The sequence below is a fragment of the Vombatus ursinus genome, unplaced genomic scaffold (genome assembly GCF_900497805.2).
Source record: "Vombatus ursinus unplaced genomic scaffold, bare-nosed wombat genome assembly UNPS02001287.1, whole genome shotgun sequence".
Taxonomy (NCBI): Eukaryota; Metazoa; Chordata; class Mammalia; order Diprotodontia; family Vombatidae; genus Vombatus; species Vombatus ursinus.
The window spans coordinates 18,967,103-18,989,826 of record NW_020941065.1 but is presented as its reverse complement, the minus strand read 5'-3'; the positions used below and the strand labels follow the sequence as shown (position 1 = coordinate 18,989,826).

The 22,724-nt window shown below is 53.9% G+C and overlaps 2 protein-coding genes across 3 annotated transcripts in view; both read right to left on the bottom strand.

Annotated features, from left to right (window-relative positions):
- Positions 1-4,472: 4,472 nt before the first annotated feature.
- SLC35E4 (solute carrier family 35 member E4) lies at positions 4,473-11,881 on the bottom strand. Its single transcript, XM_027862363.1, has 2 exons — positions 11,019-11,881; positions 4,473-5,869 (listed from the first exon to the last, which is right to left on the bottom strand). The coding sequence occupies exons 1-2, from the start codon at positions 11,644-11,646 to the stop codon at positions 5,442-5,444; spliced, it is 1,056 nt and encodes a 351-aa protein (XP_027718164.1). The 5' UTR covers positions 11,647-11,881; the 3' UTR covers positions 4,473-5,441.
- Positions 11,882-14,118: 2,237 nt separating this feature from the next.
- The window catches only part of TCN2 (transcobalamin 2), a 15,686-nt gene continuing 7,080 nt past the window's right edge, over positions 14,119-22,724 (bottom strand). For both annotated transcript variants that reach the window (XM_027864358.1, XM_027864366.1), the window contains 5 exons: positions 19,230-19,402; positions 18,621-18,801; positions 17,647-17,827; positions 15,117-15,232; positions 14,119-14,885 (listed from right to left, as the gene is read on the bottom strand). In XM_027864358.1, the coding sequence (XP_027720159.1) occupies positions 14,824-14,885; positions 15,117-15,232; positions 17,647-17,827; positions 18,621-18,801; positions 19,230-19,402 (713 nt within the window). In that variant the 3' untranslated portion in view covers positions 14,119-14,823. The remainder of the gene's footprint in view (positions 14,886-15,116; positions 15,233-17,646; positions 17,828-18,620; positions 18,802-19,229; positions 19,403-22,724) is intronic.

The following is a 22,724-nucleotide window of genomic DNA, read 5'->3' as shown; positions in this document are numbered from 1 at the left end:
GAGGGGGAGAGAGAGAGGGAGAGAGAGAGGGAGGGAGTGAGGGAGAAAGAGAGGGTGAGAGAAAGAGGAAAGAGAGAGAGAGGGAGAGAGAGAGGGGGGAGAGGGGCGGAGAGAGAGAGGGAGTGAGGGAGAAGGGAGGGGGGAGGGGAGAGACGGGGAGAGACAGAAAGAGACAGAGTAAGTAACAATGAGGAGCAAGGAGTATTTCCATTCCTCCACTGCAGCCAGGGGAGTCTGGAGGTTTGAGAGAAAGCGCAGCCAGTATAGGACAGGGTGGTGAGGGAAGCTGAGTCATTGGAAAAGAACCCAGTCTCTGAGAAGGTTAGAACATGGAAGGAGGCAGAAAGAAAGTGGTTTTTGATTAAAGGAAGTTTGCTGCTTCTGGCGCAGGCCGAGGGCACGATGGAAGGGAAGGGCAATTCTTCGGGGGGACATGGCAAAGGGGAAGGGCCAGGGTGAGGATGGGCAGAGGGGGTTATACATTGGCGGCTGGGGGTTCAGAACCACGGGGGAGTATGCCAACCATCAAGCAGCAGGTCCAGACAGGGCATCGGTGACTGGAGAAAAGTTTTTTGAGGGAGGCATGAGATAGGGCTCTTTGAAGGTTTGGCTTCCTGGCAGATGGCAGATGTCATGACCTGTGAGAGCCAAGGAGTCTGGCCCACAGCAGGCAGGAGGGGGCAAAGGCATGGGAGCCGGCCAGGAGGCAGAAGGGCCCTTCTTATGCCCTAATCTTCCAAGGCCCACTTTCACCATCCTCAAATACCGTTCCCATTTTCTGCAGTACAGGGCTCTTTGTTACTGTTTGGGTATATTCTCCTTGGGTACTCAACCGTCGGCTTAATTTCTCCAAACTGAGTCACAGGCAGGATGACAAGAGACAGCAGAGGGGGTGCAGCTGACCCAGGGGACCCTGAGTCAGGATGGAAATGCCGACAAGCCACAGTGGGAGGCACCAGCTCATAGTGCAGGCTATGGGTTGGGCAGAAATCTGGCAGCAGCCACCCACCTGTGGCAACTCTGAGTCAGCAGGGGTGACTCAGGCCGGGCCACACTTTCCTTCCTCCCAGGGCTGGAGGGAAATAGGAGAATGTCCCATCCAGAGACTCACTGAATGTCAGAGCTGAGAGGCCCCTTAGAGATCAGAGTCTAGGCCCCTCATTTTGACCAAGAATGAAAACGAGCCCAGAGCAAGGCAGGGATTTATTCAGTCACCCAGTGATTTTGTGACCAGAATTAAGGTCTTCCTGCCTTTCAGCTCAGGTTTTCTACCACCTACTCAAATCAGGGCTTCTTGGTCTACTCCCCATTCACTAGGAGCGCCCCTCCCCTACAATCCACGCCAACCATCCCTCAGTCTTCCTTGCAAGACATCACATTGCTATTGGATTGATTAGGGCTAGAGTTTGTCCTGACTGGCCACCCTCTCCTGGCCATCGTCCCCTCAACCTGGGCACACTGAAGGCCCCTGCTCCCCATGCAGCTCTAGACAGGCCCCACAGGGTTGGGGAGCCTACGATCCCCACAACTGGTTCAAGCAGCTTCTGGCTTTCAGGTGCTAAGAGCTGAGTGTAGAGCGTGCCTAGCTTTCCCTGTCTTTGCCAGCAAAGGATGCTTCTGGGTTAGACTCCACAGAGTCAGATACAGGCAGGGCGGTGGGTCACTGGCACTCTCACCACATGGCTCCTTTTTTCTGAGTCCTTTGTCTTCAACAACAACTTTTCCTCCTGATGTCTTCTCACAATGGAGCCCAGAGCTCTTGAGGGCCATGCTCTCATGATGAAGTGGACAGAACGCTAGGCTCAGAGGCAGGAAGACCTAAGTCTGAATCCTGTCTCTGAAACCACCTTGTATGATCCTGGCCAAAGTCACTTTATCTGTCTCAGTTTCAGTTTCCTCAATTATAAAATAGGGATAATAATAGCACCTAGGATAGCTAGGTGGCAAAGTGGATAGAGTGCTGGGCCTGGAGTCAGGAAGACTCATCTTCCTGAGTTCAAATCCGGCCTCAGACACATAACACTTACTAGCTGAGTGACCCTGGGCAAGTCACTTCACCCTGTTGGCCTCAGTTTCCTCATCTGTAAGATGAGCAGGTGAAGGAAATGGCAAACCACTCCAGTGTCTCTGCCAAGAAAACCCCAAATGAACACTGGTCCTGGATTCAGGAGGACCTGAGTTCAAATCCAGCCTCAGACACATAACACTTACTAGCTGTGTGACCCTGGGCAGGTCACTTAACCCCATTGCCTAGCCAAAAAAAAAAAAAAAAGGAAAAGAAAAGAAAACCCCAAATGGAGTCACAAAGAGTTGGACACAACTGAAATGACAACAACCCCCTTGGGCTATTGCAAAAATTAAGTGAGGTAATATATTAAAATGCTTTGAAAACCAGAACCCACTTTATAAATAACATCTATTATTATTATTGCTGTTATCATCATCATCGTTTTTACCCAGCTGGAAAGACTGTGACTGTTGGCCTAGCCATGTACTACTGGGTGATGGGTGAGGGGTGAAGTGCGGGTGCAAGGGACGGTCTTCCATCGTACCAAGAACGTGGAGAGTCTCACCAGACTGCGCACAGGTGACGAACATTAGAGTCAAAGTTTAAAATATCCCTCCCCCTATTTCTCCATCCTGTTTATTCCAATGCAACAACTTACTAAGCGCTGACTAGGAGCTAGGTACTTTGCTAGGCACTTGGGATACCAGGGGAGACGAAACTGGACCTCAGGGAGTTTACTCTCTGTTGGATGACTGACCTGGAAACTGGAGTCTAGGAGGAGAGACTTTTCTCCCTCCCCTTGGAATCTGACTTCCCACTGCCCTGGTGTGGGGGTCAGAGACAGGGGACTGGCTTAGGCCAGGCCACCCGGGTGGTGGAGGCACGGCTGGGAGTGGGCCCGCTCCCCCTCCTTTCTCAGGCACCTGATGGCCTCATGGAGCTCTCTCAAGCCCAAGGCCTTGCCCGATGCCACCCTCACCTCCTCTTGCCTGGTCTGGATCATTCTGCATGGCATGAGAGAGATTGGCCCCAGCAGGCAATTGGAAAGGCAGGGGATTTGGAGATAGGAGGCCTGGGTTTGAATCAGAGCTTTGCCCCTTACCACTTGTATGACACTGGGTAAGGCCCTGCCCTCTCTGGGCCTCAGTTTCTTTAATTGTAAAATGAGGAGATTAGATTAGATGAGTTCTAGGACTCTTCTGTTCTAAATCTATGATCCCACAACTAAATACATGCTAAAGCCCCTCTTAGCCCTGAAATTCTCTGTTCTAAGGGCCCTCCCAGCTCTGGCATTCCCTGTTCTAAGACCTCTCCCAGCTCTGACATTCCCTGTTCTAAGGCCCTCTCAGCTCCGACATTCCCTGTTCTAAGGGCCCTCCCAGCTCTGACATTCCCTGTTCTAAGGGCCCTCCCAGCTCTGACATTCCCTGTTCTAAGGCCTCTCCCAGCTCTGACATTCCCTGTTCTAAGGCCCTCTCAGCTCTGACATTCCCTGTTCTAAGGCCCTCCCAGCTCTGACATTTCCTGTTCTAAGGCCCTCCCAGCTCTGACATTCCCTGTTCTAAGGTACCTCCCAGCTCTGACATTCCCTGTTCTAAGGCCCTCTCAACTCTGACATCCTGTGTTCTAAGGTACCTCCCAGCTCTGACATTCCCTGTTCTAAGGCCCTCCCAGCTCTGATATTCCCTGTTCTAAGGTACCTCCCAGCTCTGACATTCCCTGTTCTAAGGGCCCTCCCAGCTCTGACATTCCCTGTTCTAAGACCTCTCCCAGCTCTGACATTCCCTGTTCTAAGGCCCTCTCAGCTCCGACAATCCCTGTTCTAAGGGCCCTCCCAGCTCCGACATTCCCTGTTCTAAGGGCCCTCCCAGCTCTGACATTCCCTGTTCTAAGGGCCCTCCCAGCTCTGACATTCCATGTTCTAAGGCCCTCCCAGCTCTGACATCCTCTGTTCTAAGGTACCTCCCAGCTCTGACATTCCCTGTTCTAAGGGCCCTCCCAGCTGTGACATCCTCTGTTCTAAGGCCCCTCCACACAGGCTCCTCCTGTGATTTGGTGACCATTTCACATTTCCAAAGTGAGGAAATGGTCAGGCTGTTATCTGACCTCACTAACGTCACACACACACAACCAGTCAATTGCAAAGCCACATTTAGTGATGTCCAACTCAGGGCTCTTCTCCACTACGAAGTCCATGGGCTAGGCCAGGTTCCAAGCTGGGCTGGCACGTGGCTAGCCCCCCCAGCCCACAGTTCTCGTGAGTAAGGCAGGCCCACGTTCCTCCCGGCTCCTGCCCTGGAACATCGGGTGGGGCCTCCAGGCTGAGCTCAATGACCTTTTCCGCGCCTGAGCTGACTCCAAGAGCAGGTGTCTCTGGGAGCCCCTCTCCACACCCTACTTGGCTGCCCTCCTGCTGGGTGAGAGGCAGCTGTGTCACCCAAGGAAACGAGACAGAGAGAACCAAACAGTGCTTTATTGGAGGACGGAAATAGCCCCTTCCCTGCCCCACTGAGGGGCGGCACCTCTGCCCAGGACAGGCACCTGCCAAAGGAAATCCCCGTTAATGGCCAGACAGCCCGGGTCAGAGGCCCTATGGGGAGGGTCCTGAGAGTTGGCCTTTGCTGAAACCCCACCAGGGGTGGGGGTGGGGGCTCCAGCCAATGATCCGCCTTTCCCCCTTCCCCAGTCTTTAGCAGCAGAGAGATAAGGGGGGAGTGGGAGGGGGGTCTCTAAAAGAAGCCTGCCCTGACTTGGCTTACGTGGAGCAGTGAGGCCTCCAGCACCAGCCCCCCTCCCAGCCCTGCCTCAGTAGAGGGGCACCTGGACAGCGCTTCTTGCCCTCTCCACGGTACTGCCAGGAAATCACCCTCACCCATTTCATCTTAACAAGTATAGCAGGTACAGGTTGCAGCTGGAACAGTAATAATTATTACTTTAATTACAATACTCCTTTGCCTTTACATTCTCCTCTGACCCTTTGTAGTGAGCATCATCCTCTTCCAGCAGACGGGGAAACTGAGGCACAGATCAGGGAAGGGGAGCAGACTCACCCAGGGCTGAACTCGGGGCTTGCAGTGCCCCAGACCAATGCAGCAGACCAGGAGGGGCAGGGGTAGAGCCCTGGACATGCCACGTCAGCTCAGAGCCTCAGTTTCCTCCTTTGTAAAATGAGGGTGATAATCTCCCCACTAGCTCTTTGTAACCTTGAGGACCTAGAGGATGGACGTGTGACCACTCAGGCTCCCCGCCAGAGCTCCCCCATGTGGCTTTTCTGGAAGGTTCTTCTTGGCTGGGGTTCACCCACATCCCCGTTCAGGCCCTCTTCTTCCAGGCTGTCGGTTGAAGCCGCCAGGCCCCGTACACGCTAGGGATGGACCGGCCCGGGGCCAGCTGGCCCAGTGAGCACAGCTCTCAGATGGGCACAGCCGTCACTTCACAGGGCTCTGACAGGCCGGCCTGTCCACCACAGGGTCCACCAGGAGGCCACCAAGTGGCAGTTGTGATACAGAAACATCCCCACCAGCGTGAGGGCGATGCCCACGTAGCTGAGGCCACTCAGGTGGCTCCCAAACAGGAGCCAGGACAGGGCCAGGTTGCCCACCACGTGGAAGTTGCCCAGCACGTGGACGGTGAGGGCCGACGTGAGGGCCAGCAGGGAGAAGCTGGCCAGGTTGTAGAGCACCGAGACCAGGCAGCTGAGCAGAATCAGTAGCCAGAGGCGATGGTCAGTGAGTGCCAGGGCTGGCCCGGCACCGCCCACCTCCAGCACCAGGGCCGCGCTCAGCAGCAGGCAAAAGCTGGGGAGGGACGTCAGATACAGCAGGGCCACTGAGGCCAGCCTCTCCTCCTGCAGCAGGACACCTGGAAACCAGGAGAGGGGAGCAGGGGTCAGAGCAGGCTCACAGGCCCCACTGTGAGGACTCGCTCCACCCAGAGGAGGCCAGAACGGGGCATGCCCGGCACTCCCTCACTACCTGGGCACCGAATCTCCCCATCCTCTGGGCACCAAATCTCCCCATTCTCTGGGCACCAAATCTCCCCATTTTCTGGGCACCAAATCTCCCCATTCTCTCTCTGGGCCTCAGCTTCCAAGAAGCTGGATCAGTCAATTAGTTGATAAGCATGTATTAAGCATCTACTACATGCCCGCCATTGTGCTAAGTGCTAGGGATACAAAGATAGGCATAAACACTCCCTGCCTTCAGCGAGGGGACAAGATACAGACAATAGACGGACGGTGTCCACAGGTTCCTGGGTTAGGGTCACGCCACTAAGTGAAGGTCAGGTCAAATGGCTGGAGAACTAGAAGGACATTGGAGATCATCCAGTCCAACCTCTCTCATTTTACAGCAAGGGAAACTGAGGCCCAGGGAAGTAACATGATTTGTCACATAGGTGGTAAGTGCAGAAGGAAAGCCTTCCCCAAAATCTCATTCTTCTACCTCTCAGCCTTGCTCTTAGCGCTTTGGGCTGTGCCAGGGTCTGGGCTGGCTCTTGGCAAAATTATGAAGCCCCTGACACTGAGTTTCAGGGTCCCAGGCTCCCTTTCTCTTTCAACTACCTTCCCAGCTCTGACGACAGAGCTATCTACTTAGAACTGAACATGTTCTGTCTTTTGATAAAATGTTTCACTCCCGTCTCTGTCTCCTGGTGCTTGGCATATAGTAAGTGGGTGCTTAATAAATGCTTTTTGAGTGATTAGTCTGGAAAGCCCCTGCTGTTTGCCTGGATATCATCCCGGGGGCATCCCGCCTTGTTAAAGGAAAAGATTTGTCCAACTGGAGGAGGGTGGAGGTGATGGGGAGGAGGCAATGGCCTGAGGGAGGCTCCTGGAGCAGACATTCCATTCATGTTCCACAGCTGTTTAAGGCAAGTGTCCCCACTGCCTTCATCACAGCATCTCCAAGGCCACCTGATTCTCCACAACATCCCGGACCAGCGGCTATCCAGTGTCCATCCGCCCCTCCCTTTGGGAGCAGCCCAGTCTACTCTGGGAGAGCTCTGATTGTCAGGTGCTCTCCTGACCTTGACCTCCAGCCCTGATCTCCTTCTCACACCTCTCCTAGCCCATTGATCCTACGTCCAGGGAGAACCCAGCTGATCCTTCAAGTGGGGACACCCAAAGCATCTCAGATACTTGGAGATGCTCAGGACGCTCTCACTTCCAAGGCTTCTCTTCAACCGTCCTTCTGGATCCTGATTTCCAGGCCCCTGTGCTCTCTTCTGCACAAGGCCTCACTACCTCGTTAACGCTCTTCCCAAAATGGGTCACCCAGAAATGAACAACACTCCTATTTAGCAGTCTCTGGCCCCCAAAGGGACTCTGGCTGCCAGGAATGAATGAAAGTGGGCTGTCTCAGGCTGGGTCAGCCAATCCCTGTTTTGAGCATTGACTCCTAAACTCTGGGGCAGGCCAGCAGGCCACACTCCTGAGTGTGGGGGAAGGAGATTCCCAGGCTGTACCTCTGCCCTAGGGACCTGCTGTCCCATGCCAAGGCCCAACTAGGGGTGGAGGCCTCGAGGGTCTCCAGGGATGGGAAAGCCCTCACAACAACATTCCTTCCTACTCTTCCAGTGTTCTCCCACCTGACTCCATCTGAGGTCCGGCTCAGCTGGCCTATGCTGGCCTTCATACCCTACGCTCCCTTTCCCAACTTCAGGCCTTTGCAATGGCTGTCCCTCACGCCTGAAACGCAGGCATGCACCCCCTCCCTTCCTTTGCCTCCTGGCTCCCCTGGCTACCTTCAAAATTCAGCTCAAATTCCATCTAGAGGCGGCTTTTCCTGTCCCCTCCAGGTGCCATGGCCTTCCTCTCTGAGATGATCTCCCATTTACACTGAATCTATATTACTAATGTGCATGCTGACTTCCCCAGTAGAAGGCGGGCTTCTGGAAGGAACAGGCTGGTACATATGATAATAATAATAATAATAGCTAACATTTATTTCTATAGCACCTACTCTATGCCAGGTTCTGTACTATGTGAGTTACAAATATGATCTCATCTGAGCCTCATGACAACCCTGGGAGATAGGATCCCCATTTTACAGATGAGGAAACTGAGGCAGGTGGAGCTTAAGCGACTTGCCCAAGGTCACACAACTAGTAAGTGTCTGAAGGTGAATTTGAACTGAGCCACCTCACTGCTTAATCAGTGCAGGTTGACTGACTGACTGCTTGATGCACGCTGAGGCAAGGGGGTTGTCATGGTTAAAATACGGGATTTGGAATCTTCACATTAGTGCTCAGACCCTGGTTCTGCTCCCTGGAGCCTCATGACTTCAGGCAAATTCCTTCACCTCTCGGAATCGGTTTCCTCTGTCAAGTGAGGGCTTTAGACTTGATGCTCTGAGGGCCCCTTCCCATTCTAGATTCTCTGGTCAGCATCAGGGTGGCAGGCCTGGCAGGGACCTTCTCAGGCCCTGGCCTGGGCCTGTTGGATGGGATAGAGACACCCACAGTGGAGGGTGGGGGGGCAAGGAGATAGGCAATAGCCGCCCAAGGAGTCCCAGGTCATGGCATCAGCCCTGCCCCTTGGCCACATCCTCATGGGGGTTCTTTCCTTGGGGCTCAGGGACAATCTGGTTACTGTACTGGGAAGGGAGGTGGGCAGGGGACTCAGGGGAGAGCCAGCAGCTTTCTCAATGACTTTGGAGTACAGCCAGGCTCTACTCTTGGTCCTAGCAAAAACAAAAAACAAGAAAAAGCAAAAAACCCACCATCAAAAACCCCTAAGTCCCTGGCTAGAAAGGGAGAGAGGGTGCCCAGCTCGGCCCAAGGATCACATTTCTGTTTCCTTGTTTGGCCTCTCAGGTAACCCGAAGGCAAAAATAGACACTGGGACTTTGGGACTGCCAGCCGGGGCAGAACCCTTCCCTGCCCAGGGACAAGACGGTGGGACAGCTTCCTCCCCTGGGCACAATGGGAGGTTTAAACAGGCACAAATGGTGGCAATTGGGTACATGTCTACTGCGGCTTATCTGTATGCACGCAGAGGCCAGGGTAGTCAGTCACTGCATATCATGTAGACTGTGTTCGCTGGACTCCAGGCATGTCTGTGTGAGGTACAGGGTCTGCACTCAGAGTTGGGCGTGAGCATGCCCGTGCAGGCAGCTCCCCGACAGGCCTGGGAATGCGGGCGTTGGCACAAGCTCCCGTGCGACATGTGTCTCTATAAGTATGTATAAGCACATGGAAGCATGTGAATGGCGTGAGAGCAGATACACATGTGTGCATGTGTGCATGTATACACATGTGAGATTAGAGTGCATGTGTCTAAGGGGTTCACATCGCTCTGTCAATGCAGGTGCACCTGAGAATATGTTTGCAGAGACTGGTATATGTCTGTAATGTGCATATGTGAAGAGAGAGAAAAAGACAGGGCAAGGGAGGAAAAAAAGAGAATAAATGATGGAAAAAAGGGAGAGAGAAAGGAAGAGGAAGAAAAAGGGAAACAAAATGAAGGAGGAGAAAAAGAGAGAGGGAGAGGAAAGTGAGAGAGAGGAAGAGAAAAGAAGGAGAAAAGGAGAGAGGGAGAGGAAAGAAGGAGAGAGGAGGAGGAAGGAGAAAAAGAGAGAGGGAGAGGAGAAGAAAAGGGACAGAGAAAACAGGAGGCCTAGCTTGGTGGGCTGCTGGCAATGAAGACTAGGAAATCCGGAAGGGATCGGGATGGAGGTGGAGAGATATGGCTATACTTATTTTCAGGCATCCTCCAAATAAACCAATCAATATGTTAGTCTCTAAATAGTGTCCTCCTCCACCCACCCTCCTTCCCATGCACGGAACACAAGACCAGGAACTGTCTTTGTACATTGGGACTCTATCCCAATTGCCCTTCCCCTAAGTGCAGGGCATGAGTAAAGCATCTCCCTATCCCAGAACCTCAGGCAAAAGCAGGAACTGACCAATTACTACCCAGTGGAGTCCACTGTGGGTATGTATCCATACAGTCAGGACTCTGCCAGTTAGCTCTGTGGGCCTAGTCTCTAGTCAACTGCTTATGTCCCAGAATGGCCTATCTACAAATGCAAGCACAGGACACAGTCTCAGCTAGAAGAGACCTCAGAGGACATGTAGTGCAGCCTAGACCCAAATCTTCTTTACAACATACTCAGACAAGGTTCTAGACCTCCAGACATAGGGAACCATGACCTAAGGAGATTAGTCATTTGTTTTACTTTTTTCTAATGCCTAGAAAGTTTTTTCCTGACATCATATATAAACAGCCTTTACTCTCTTCAACATATCATTGCTCATAGTTCTGCCCCCTGGGGCCAAGCAAAAAAAAATTTATCTTGTAGTCCAATGGAAAAAAAAAGGCTGGATTTGGAGTTTGAGGACTTGGGTTCAAATCCTAACCCTGACCAGTTACTATCTGTGTGATCTTGGACAAGTCCTTTTCTTTCAACAGGACTATTTCCTCTTCCATGTAGACACAGCTGGAGAATGTCAGGGCTGGGAGGAGCCTCAGAACAGGGAATGTCAGATCTGGGAGGTGCCTCAGAACAGGGGAGGTCAGGTCTGGGAAGGGCCTCAGAACAGGGGATGTCAGACCTGGAAGGGGCCTCAGAACAGGGGGTGTCAGGGCTGGGAGGGAGGGCCTCAGAACAGGGGATGTCAGACCTGGGAGGGGCCTCAGAACAGGGGATGTCAGGGCTGGGAGGGGCCTCAGAACAGGGGGTGTCAGACCTGGGAGGGGCCTCAGAACAGGGGGTGTCAGGGCTGGGAGGGGCCTCAGAACAGGGGGTGTCAGGGCTGGGAGGGGCCTCAGAACAGGGGGTGTCAGGGCTGGGAGGGGCCTCAGAACAGGGGGTGTCAGACCTGGGAGGGGCCTCAGAACAGGGGGTGTCAGGGCTGCGAGGGGCCTTAGCAGACCTGCATGGTTTAACCCCCTCAGTTTACAGATGTGGAGCCTTAGCCCGTAGAGCCGAAGCCCTTTGCCCAGGGTCGCACAGAGTGACCGCCAGTCCTGGTGGCTCGGCCCTAGCTCGCCGGGCACGTGGGTACTCACTTTGCTGCACCGATTTGAGGCCTCGGAGGAAGGTGGCAGCGAAGAGGAAGGAGCAGCCGGCGTGGTGGAAGTGCATCTCGCCCACGATGCTGCAGGCAGCGCCCAGGCAGATGGGTCCCATGGCCGCGTACTGCAGCAGGTGATGCCGCTTGCCCAGGATCGCCTTGGACAAGGCCAGGGTGAAGAGCGGGGTGGTGGTGTAGACCATCTGGGCAAAGTCCAAATGCACGTAGGTGAGGCCCAAGTTCCCACAGGCCATGGAAGCGCAGAAAGTCAGGCTGAGCAGGAGCACCCTCCTCCTGGCCCGGGCAGGGAGAGGCCCGCGCGCCCGGTGCCCGGCCAGCGGGTAGCCCACGAGGACGGCGGTCAGCATGTGCAAGGAAGACAGCAGCAGCGGGTAGCGGAAGCCGTGCACGGTGAAGATCCACTTGTTGAGGCTGGACATGCTGGTGCCCGTGACCAGCCACACCAGCACGGTGGCCAGGATGCGCCCGGGGCTGCCCGGCGGGCACTGGCCCTGCCCCTGGTCCCGCAGGGCCAGCTTCCAAGGCAGCAGGAGCGTGGTGGCCGGGGCTCCATCGGCCGAGGTCATTCCGGCTTCATGGTTCCTCCGGGAGCAGACGCACATGGGGGCCGGGGGGCAGGGGGCCTGGGGCTCCAGAGGGGCAGCGCCTCCCCCCCGGCCAGGGGATGCCCAGACACAGCCGGGGCTCCTCTCCGCCCCTGTGCACAAGCTCTTCCTCGCCCCCTGGGCCAGGGCTTGGCGTCTTCTGTATCCCGTGCCCGGCCCGCGGAAGAGGATGCCCGGCCGGATCTCTAAGCGCGGTTAGGGCTGGCGCTGGGCCCCGGCGTCCGGTTGGGCAGTGGCGGCGATGCCCGGCCCGGCCTGCGGGGCCTCGCGTTCCTGCCCGATGCCCCCTGCGGCGGCGGCTGCGGGGGCTCGGGCTCCGGCTCCTCTGCCCGTGCTCTCCTACTCCGGCCGGGCCGGGCCCCGCCTCCCCCACCCCGGACCGGGCGTACGGGGCGGAGGGAGGGCGGGGCCAGAGCTAGCCACGCCCCGGGACCCGCCTCCGAGGCCCCGGCCACACCCCCTCTCCGCCCGCCTGGCCGGCCCGCCCACATTGACCAAAGCCGCCTGGTTGCCGTGGAAACCGCCTAGGGAGAGGAGATCCGGGAGCCCTCCCCATCCTGCCCCACCCGACTGAAGCTGCCAGTTGCCATGGTGACGGTGAGATTCGGACTAGCGTCTAAGGGGCGGCAAAGCCAAGCTGGAAGGGGCTGGGGCAGGGTCCCACCCAGGCAATGGGCCAGAAGCACGTGCTGGGGAGGGCTAGGGCAGACCCTGGGGCAGTCATAGCCACAGAAAGGAAGGCCCCCTTCCTCTCTCTGACTCCATCTACGTCAGTCTCAGACTCAGCATCAGCCCCTCCTCTGTACTATTAGCGCTTCCCTAATAGTTCTCAGAATCTTAGAATGACACATACACACACACACACACACACACACACACACCCATCACATCATGGGACTAGAGCACCTCCCTAACTTTACTCTCTACCTCCCATTATTTTCAGTGAAGGAGGGCTCTAGGGGCCGCACTTGGAGGCCGGGCAAGCCTGTGTTCATGCCAGGTAGTGAGCCAGCTGGCCCTGCCCATGCTTGGCCTCAGAATGAGAAAGGTTCTCACCCCATCTCTCTCTTTGGGAGCTTTTGGGAGAGGAGGGAGGCCCCAGCTCCCTTCCCACATCCTTCCCCTTACATTGCCCATCATGCCCAGCCCTGCCCAGCTGCAGCCCCACCTCTATTCTCAGGGCTTGCTGCCAAGCACCACTGGTCCCTCCTCTCAGGGATGCACCCATCTCTGGGCAGGCACATGCGGTCCACAACAGGAAGGAGAGTCATCTCCCTGGGCCTGGGCCTGGGCCTGGGCCTGGGCAGGGAGGGGTAGCCATGGGGTGTAGGGAAAACTGAATCACTGGCATCTGGGACTTGGGCAGGCCACAGCTCCTGAATCCAGGCCACTAGCTCAGGGCTGTAAATTCTACCCCTCTGAGCTTCATCACCTCAGGATCAAGCTCAGAGCCTTTGGGGGATGCAGGATCCAGGGCCCACCCAGGGCGAGGCTGTATTTGCCTGGGTCTGGCCTGAGTCTATGGCAGCAGCCTCCCCCTACTGGTCAAGGAAGAGACCAGGCCCAGACCAGCTCCATGTGGAAAGTGCCCTCTAAGGATGTATGGAATGAATTTTCATTTGCCTCCCAGATCTCTGCTTCTCCTTTCCAGGTATCCCCCGGTTCCTCCTTTCTGTAGGGATTGTGCCTCCTCTGTGCGGCTGGTAGATGCTGCCGGGGGGTGGTCACTGGAAGGCAGACTTTGCCTTTCCACCTTCCCAGACATGACTCCAGCCACTGCGCCCCATCGTTAACGAGCAGCAGTCATCGGTCTTAAACATCAGTGATTTAATCCTTTCTGATAGAACCAGAGACCAAAATCCACTGCAATGGAACAGGGGTGTGCTAAGGTACATCAAAACTAAGTAGACCTGGACCCATTCAGTGGCAGGGACAAGGTCGGGACAGATATGGGGGTGGGGGTGGGAGACAAGCCAGGCCACTTGGGCTCCCAATTCTGAGATCCACTGGTTCTTGGGGATCCTAGCAGGGACGGGAAGGGTCATGAGGGCTTCACATCACAGTTGACTCATAGATTTAGAGATGGAAGGAACCTTGAAGGTTCAATGCCTCCATTTTACAGAACAGCAAACTGAGGCTCGCAGAGATAAGTGATTTGCCCAAGATTTCCACTGGGTAATCAGAGCCAGAATTGGAACCCAGGTCTTACGACTCCAAAACCAGCACCTTTTTCTTATCGAATCCCACTGTTCCACAGTCCCTGAAGACTAGTGAAAGGCCCACCCTGGGAAAGGAGTCTCGGGTTTGAATCTTGGCTCAGACACTTTCAAAGAACCCAGGGAAACTGATGGTTCAGGAATCTTGACAGAAAAAAATTGTCAGGGCAGCTGGGCGGTGCAGTGGATAGAGCACCGGCCCTGGAGTCAGGAGGCCCTGAGTTCAAATCTGGCTTCAGACACATAACACTCACTAGCTGTGTGACTCTGGGCAAGTCACTCAAGCCCAATTGCCTCACCGAAACAGAACAAAATAAGGCAAAAAAAATTGCCTAGGGAATCCTGGACAAATTGGTTCTTCTTTTGGAGCCTCAGTTTCCTCATCTGTGGAGTAAGGCCCATAAGATGTGCAGCCCAGAATAGTAAGCAGAGCACTGGATTGAGAGTCCAAAGACTCCATCTCCTACCCCCACCCGGTGACCTTTCCTTGCTTGTTCTCAGTTTCCTCCTCAGTAACCTGAGGGGCTGAGCTGGATCTCTAAGGTTGTTACAACATGATTCTCACCGGATTTTCTACCTGGTGAACCCTACACTGCCATAGGAGGTGGGATGTTGGCAGGGCAGGGGCCCAGGGACCTTAGTTTTGCAGACACACTGACGTCTCCAGATGGGAGGTCCCAGGTGGGGGGATGTCTCTGGATCTGGAGGGGTTTTAGGGACAGAGGGGCAGCTAGGCAAAGGGGCTGGGGGCGGGGATTCCTGTTTCCTTTGCAGAGGGGAAGGCCTTCTGTGGTCACTGTCAGACCTCAGGGTTTGACATCATTGGTCCTTAGCTGGTTGTGGGGGGATGATAAGGGGCTCTGGAAAGGGTCTCTCCCTCCCCACTCTCTCCTGCTCATAAGGTAGCAGAGGCTAGGTCTCTGGATGACGGAGCCTTGGGATGATGGAGTGGCCCTCCCTACCAGCTGGCCAGGCTCAGAAGGATGGTCTCTCCGTCCTGGGGCCTGTAGTCGGCAATACCTACAAAGACAAGAGCAGGGAGGGTTGGGTCTGCCCAGCAAGGGTCCACCCCAGCACTGGGGCTCCGGCACAGGCTGGGAGGGACTGCAGGGGTCAGAGACCAGGAGGGGAGCCGGGTGCCCGGGGCCATGCTGTTCCCCCTCCCCCACGCTGTTCCCCCTCCCTCACGCTGTTCCCTCTTCTTCCCAAGGCCGTGGGGGAAGGCTCCCCAGCTAGGGGCTCCAGGCTCACCTTGCAGCAGGGGCGTGTCTGGGGCCTGGAGGAGCTGCCAGTATTGCCGTTCTCCGGGGCTTATGCCCATCACCGAGGTCACCAAGGGACCAGACAAGGTGGTCTCAGTTTCGTACCTGCCAAAAACAGAAGCAGCTCATGGGGTCCTAGCTCTCAAGCTGGAAGGCACCCCGGGCACCATCGAGTTCAACTCCATCACTCTACAGAGGGGGAAACTGAGGCCCAGAGAAGGAACAGAGTCAGGAAGTGGGAGAGGTGGGATTTGAACCCACCGTCTTGGGTGGCCATGGGCTAGGAGGAGGCGAAGCCAGGGTGATGGGTCTGAAAGCAAGGGCTCAAGCCCTTCTCTGGGAGCACCTCGCCTTCTAGGACCCAGAGGGAGCAGAGCGGGCGCCAGCGTGGGTCGCCCTGACGTCACCTCTCATTTCCTGTCCATTTTCTCCTTTAAACTTCACTGGAAACCCAGGAGGTAAATAGGGCTGTTATGATCTGCATTTTCCAGATGAGGAAACTGAGGCCAGGGGTGGGGGGGGGGCAGGAAGACACGTCCCAGGTCACACAACAAGATAATAGGAGAGTCCAGACTGAAAGCCAGGGCTCCTGGCTCCCCATCCAGGGCTTTTCCCACCACACCTCACTGAGTGACTCCTTCAGGGCAACCCAGTGAGCCACTGGAAGATTCTGGAACACTGAGGAAGCCTGACTCCTGCCCACAGCAGAGAGCTCCCCGGACCGTGGGTCCTTGTCTCATCTCCCCTCTTGGAGGGGAAGGTCCATGCGGGTGTGCAGCACTGCGCATCACAGAGCAACCCTGGCTGGTGTGCCAGTTGGTTCTTGCAGGCTTGTAGAATCCGAGGCTCACTGATTTGGGGCTGAAAGGGTCCAGAGAGACCCTCCCATCTCCCCCTGCCCCCATTTCGCAGAAGAGGAGATTAAGGCCCAGAGAGGACCTCCCAGAGGCTCAGAGATATAGAGTGGGTAGGGACCTTAGCCATCACTGAGTCCAACTCCAATCCCTTCATTTTACAGAGGAGAAAACTGAGGCCCAGGGAGGGGAAGTCATTTGCCCAAGGTCATACAGTTAGTCAGGTACAGACTGGGGATTTAAGCCAAGGTCCTCTGGCTCGTAATCTAGTGATCCTTCCACTACCCCCACACCAATATGAAGAAAAGAAGATGCCAAGCCCGGGTATTGCTGGCAGAAATACACGTGCGGGTTGCAGCCAGGCGCCTGAGACAACCTGGCATAGTGGAGAGGCACCCTGGACTTGGGGTCAAGAACCTGTGTTTACTTCTGCTTTCAACCTCTGTTAGCTGTGTGACTTCTGAGTAAGGTACTAAATCTCTCTGAGCCTCAGTTTCCTTATCTGTAAAATGGACGCCTCCCATACAGCATTCCTGGAAGGATTGAGGGAGATACTGGGCAAACTTCAAAGTGCCCTAGACATACATAGGAACTATCACTACGAAAGTTATTGAATCACCAACTTTGTGAAACAGACAGAGAAAGGCAGCCAGCTGAATCTGGACAAAGAAGCCCTTGTCTTCCATTTGCTGTGGGCATTGTCCTTGGGGCCCACACAGTCATCTTAAGGGCGTGACCATTTCCCTGTCTTCGGCTCTGGTCACATGGAGGCCTTTGATCAATCCTGGGCATCCCAGTTTAAGAAGGGCACTGACAAGCAGGAGAGTATCCAGAGGAGATGACCAGGACGGGAGACAGTCTTGAAATAATTAAGACTGAATAATTAAGATTGACTGAAGGAACTGGGGATGTTTTGGAGAAGAGAAGACCTGGGGAAGGTGTGATAGGGATGTTCAACTATTTACGGGCCTACCTTAGGAAGAAGGGACTAGGCTTTTTCTGCTTGGCCTTGAAGGCCAGAACCAGGAGCAAGGAGGCAAATTAAGGCTTGGGGGGGTCAGCAAACACATTCTGACAATGAGGAGCTAGTGGGCCCCCTCCCTGGAGACGTTCAAGCAGGGACCATTCTTATCACTCTCAGCGGTCTCTCACCAGGCTACCAGGCTCAGACAGATGACTTCTCACCTTCCCTTCCCTCATTAGAATACAAGCTTATTCAGGGCAGGGGCTGTCTTGTCTGTATGCCCTCCACGACGCCAGTGCAGGTCTGGCACACAGTAATTAATTAATAAATGCTCACTTAATCCAGCTCTCTGTCTGTTTATCTATCTATCCATCCATTATTGTTATGTTTTCTTGGGCTTCTACTCTGCCCCAGGCCCCATCATAACTCCAACCCCAGGAATTCAGCAGAAGTGAAGGCATGTGGGGGAGTGGCAAACATACTGTGCTTGGAGTAAGAAGATCCGAGTTCAAATCCCAGTCCATTTATTAGCTGGATGACCCTAAGTAAGTCATTCAACCTTTCTGGGCCTCAGTTTCCTCAGCTACAAAATGGGGATAACCAGATGCGCAAGGTCTATCTCCCGTGAACTTAGAAACTTTACAAGAGCCCTGGAAATGGGAGCTGCTCTTGTTTTCATTATCGTTAAGGGAGTCTCTTACGTGAACCAGCCCTCCTCCTGGGCCTTGATCAGGACATCCTGCAGTGTGGCTCCCTCAGGTACAAGGTACTGCTGGTCATGAAGGAACCTGAACTGGGGATCTATCTGGACTCTCAGCCTGACCTCAATGTTCTGTGGCTTCCGAGTCAGCGGGATGGTGGTGATATCTGCTTCCAGGAGACCTAGTGGTGGGACAGGAAAAACACGGCAGTGAGGAGTCCCCATAGCACCAAGGGACCAAGTTGGGCTCCGTTCAAAGGGCTGTGACTGGGGGCCTGAGTGCCTGGCCTAGTGTGCCCTAGACAAGCTGAGACTCCCAGAATAATGATCAAGGCCACTCTCACACAGGGAGAATGAAAGTGTCTGTGCCCAGGGCTCCATGGACCCCAGGGAAGGGATCCCAGGCCGGGGGCAGTCAGGGAAGGCTCATCATCTAGAACCACTCTCAGTTTCCTCATCTGTAAAATGGGGCTAATACTAGCACCAGCCTCCCAGAGCTGTTGTGAAGATCAAAGGCGTTAACTCTGTAAAGTGCTTTGCCATCAAGCTACATGAAATCAGCTGTTATCATTAATGACAGTGAGCTGCTGCCTCTGGAGTTAGATGCCCCGAGTTCAAATGCTGCTTCTGTCACTTACTCCCTGTGAGAAATTAGCTGAGTCACTTTGTCACTGATGGCCCTCAGTTTCCCTCTCTAGAAAATTAGCGGGTTGGTCTAGATGGCCTCTGAAGTGCCTCCCTGCTCGAGAGCTATGAGGGTGGGAGCCAGGCCTTTATTAAGGTGGAAACATGCATTTATTAAGCACCTAATGGATGCACAGCACTGTATGCTTTCATCCCCCATAAAAGCCGGCCCAGATGAAGCTGACTGCTGTGGGGCTGACTTCCCCCTTCCTCCCTACTCCCTTTCCTTCTCTCCTCCCCCGTCTCCCCTGCCCCCACCTCCCCTTCCTCCAGGTCCCTCAGTTCTTTAACCTCTTTCGTCATTGCAGTCCAGTTGCATGAGGCTGAGGTAGGTCCGCTGGTGCAGGATGGGCAGCAGCTGGGACAGGGGGATGGGGTTCTGGAAGGCCCCTTCTTCGAGGCCCTTCATAAGAGCGTTCCCAGCTCGGAGGCAGGCCAGCTCTGACTCCGGCGAAGGGGCTTCCATCAGGGCCTGGGAATGCCAGGAAGAGCACAGACTGAGAAGTCGGACCCCTGCCTGAGAGAGGTCCTTCATCAAGGACAGCAGCCCCAGGGATGGTCCACTTCAACCCTTTTGTTTCATAGAGGAGGAAGCAGGGAAGATAAGCAGATAAATAGATGGGGGGGGGGACAGAGAGAGAGGGGAGAAGGAGAGGGAGGGAAGGAGAGAGAGAGGGAGAAAGAGAGAGAGGTAGGAAGGGGGGGAGGGAGACAGAGAGTAAGAGAGAGGGGACAGGAGAGGGAGGAAGGGAGGGAGAGAGACAGAGACAGAGACAGAGAGAGAACGTTTCTTTTTTTTATTATTTTTTTTTAATTTCTTTTTTTTGAGAACATTTCTTAAGCCCTTACTATGTGCCAGGCAAACCCAACTCCCAGGTACCACCAAATGCCCTCTCCCACCTGTAGGGCCAGAGGGCTGCTGTATATGTTTCCAAAGTAACCTTCTGGGGTTTCTTCTTGGAGAATTTTGTCCCTCACGTGCTTTAAGGCCCTGGAGATCCAAGGTTCCAGGCCTGGGTTCAGGCCAGAGGCCTGCAGGCAGGAGAAGGCCAGACTCGCCATGGCTGCTGTGTCTGGGGAGAAGAATGCAAAATACCGTTTAAGAAGTGCTGAAGGGGTCTCTAGTGGAAGGAGCTGAAGAAGCCCTGGAAGGCAGGATGGTCCAGACCGAGCCCCTCTCTCCTTACTCCCCCCAGCCCCCTCACTCTCCCTGCTGGGCCTCTCTGGGTCATTCTGTGGCCATGGTCCTCCCCTGGACCAGTATAGTCCATCATCTTCTGAGTTTCTAAATGAGAGGTAATCTGGAGTCAGAAGGCGTGGGTTCCAATGCCACCACTCCTACATAATAAACAAGTCACCTCTCCTCTTCTGGTCTCAATTTCTTCCTTTGTTGAAGGCTGGGGGGAGGGGAGGGCTAGCCTGGATGGCCTCTGAGGCCTCTGGAAGCTCTAGGTCTTCTCTGGCCCCTCCTCCAGCAGGCAGCCCACCCAGATCTCTGCCAGCAATGGCTGTGCAGAACCACTCCCCCCATGGCAACACCCAGCTGAGCCCTGGCTTCTGCTAGGCTTCCTCCTGCCCTAATTAGATCTCACCCCTGAGATAGTAAAGGGCCCAGAGGGCAGCCTCCAGGGGCAGTGCAGACGCTCAGGGAGGATCCATGGAAAGACCAGAGCAGACTCAGAACAGGCTTGAGAAGGCAGGAAAGCCCCTGCCCAGAGTGAGACTATAAATTCCATGAGGGTAAGGCCTGCACCTACCCACCCCACCCCACCCCCACCCCCATGCCTCCAACTAGCAGACTGTCAGACATACAGAATTATAAGTGACTGGAGTGGTGAGAGAACCCTTAGAAAATGAAATGCCAGAGCTAGGAGGGGCCCCAGAACATGGAATGGCAGCGCTGGGGAGGAATCTAGAACATGGAATGGCATCGATGGGCGCAACCTAGAACCCGGAATGATTGCGCTGGGAAGGAACCTAGAACACGAACTGGTGACGCCGCGGGGACCCTAGAACCTGGACTGACAGTGTTGGATGGACCTAGAACATGGAATAGCCATGCTGCGGGGAACTTAGAACCTAAAATCTTGGGTCACATTTATCACATGACAAAAAAAGAAAAATGACAGTTGCAAGGGCTTCTGGAAACCAAGTGCCCTTTAGACCCAAGCTGAGAACTGGGCTGGCCATTCTGGAAAGCAATTTGGAACTACGACTCACAAACTGGACATACCCTTTGATCCAGCAATACCAGTACAAGGCCTATGCCTCAAAGGACAAAGAAAAAGAGAAAGGACCCATCTGGATAAAAAATATTCATAGCAGCTGTTTTGTGGTGGCAAAGAATTCAAAATTGAGGGGATGCCCATTAGTTAGGGCATAGCTAAACAAGTTAGGGTACATGAATGGGATGGAGTACCCCTGTGCTGTGAGCAATGAGGAAAGGGATGGTTCAGAGAAATGACGGAATACTTGTATGAACTGATACAGAGTGAAGGGAACAGAACCAGGACAGTAATTTATACAACAACAACAACACTGTTAAGACCAATAGCATTGAGGGCAGCTGGGTGGCACAGTGGATAGAGCACCAGCCCTGGAGTCAGGAGGACCTGAGTTCAAATCCCGCCTCAGACACTTGACATTTACTAGCTGTGTGACCCTTGGCAAGTCATTTACCCCACTGCCTCACCAAACAAACAAATAAACCAAACCAAAAAAAAAAAAAAGACCAACAGCACTGAAAAACTTAGGAACTCTAACCAACCAGAAGACTGATACCAAAGAATGCTACCACCTCTAGGAAGAGAGAGAGAGAGAGAGATTTTAGCATATGTCCAATGAGGCAGTTTTCTTATACTTAACTATGCATATTTATTACTATGTTTTTTTTTCTTTTTCTAAATTTGAGAGAGGAGTGAAAGAGAAAATAGATTTTTAAATGAAAAAAAATTAAATACAAAATAGAACATTAGGTATAGGATGGAAAGTCTTAGAGCACAGAACATCACAACTGTGGAGGGCCTAGCACAGAGAACTCAGAGCTGAAAGGGAACCTAGAATATATAATGTCAGACTGGGGAAGGACCTTCTAACAGAGAATGTCAAATCTGGGTTGGCCCTTAGAACAGGGAATGTCAGAGGTGGGAGGGAGCTCAAAAATCAAGAACAATAGCTTCATTTACAGAGGAGGAAATTGAGGCCAAGAGATGGGAAGTGACTTTCCTGTGTTTACAAAATGAATCAATGGCAGAGAGGGGCCTTAAGTGCAGGCCTCTTGGAGTCCTACCCAGGATTCCTTCATAGAGAGAAGAGGAAGAGAAAGGGAACAAGCACTTATTAAGTGCCTACTATGTACCAGGCCCGTGCTAAGCACTTCACAAATATTATCTCCTTAGATAAGGTAGGTGCTATTACGATATTCATTTTACAGATGAGGAAACTGAGGCCAACAGTGACTTACTGAGCTAGGAAGTATCTGAAATTGGATCTGAACTCACATCTTTCTGGCTCCAGGCCCTGTGCAACACCGATCTACCTAGAATTTCATAGAATAACAGCATCTTAGAACTGGAAGGAACCTTGGAGCTAACTGAATCCCCATCAGCACAACTGAATCATGGGGAAAAAACACTGGCCTCAGTGTCAAGAGATCTGAGTTCAAATCCAGCCTCCAGCACTTTCCAGCTGAGTGGCTTTGGCAGATCACTGAATCTTTGGTTTCCTAACACAATCATAGGGGCACCGATCCTAAAGGGCCCCCAGGAGTGCTTGTCCAAACCTCTCCTTCAACGGATGAAAAAAGAGTCTCAGCACAGGTGGTAATCATCAGAGGCCAGATTCAAACCCATGGCCCCTGACTTCTGAGTCAGAGCTATTTCCACTGTAGAATATGCTGTCATGGTCAGGAGGAAGAGAGAAAGAGAGAAAGAGAGAGAGAGGGGGAGAGAGAGAGAGAGAGAGAGGTAGGTGGCATCAAAAGTGCTTTAAAAACCTTCAAGTCTCTCCCAGCCCTGACATCCCCTGTTCTAAGGCCCCTCCCAGCCCTGACATCCCCTGTTCTAAGGCCCCTCCCAGCCCTGCCATCCCCTGTTCTAGGGCCCCTCCCGGCCCTGAATCTGTGACGCCCTCATCGCTCAGAGTTGGCGGTGTTGTACCAGGTGGTCAGTGGCATCTCAGGGGGAACATCACTTCCCCCACAGTTGGGTAATGAGCCCTTCCGTTTTTGTTTTTTTTTTTCATTTTTAATTCATTTATTACCTGTGCACAAGAGAAATAGCTGGTGAATCCCAAAGAAACAGTTTCATTTGTACATGGTGGTTAAAAGAGCTCCTTCTTCTGTGCCTGATGTATGAGTTGCTGTGGACAAGCCCCTCCCCCCCCCCCCCCCCCCCC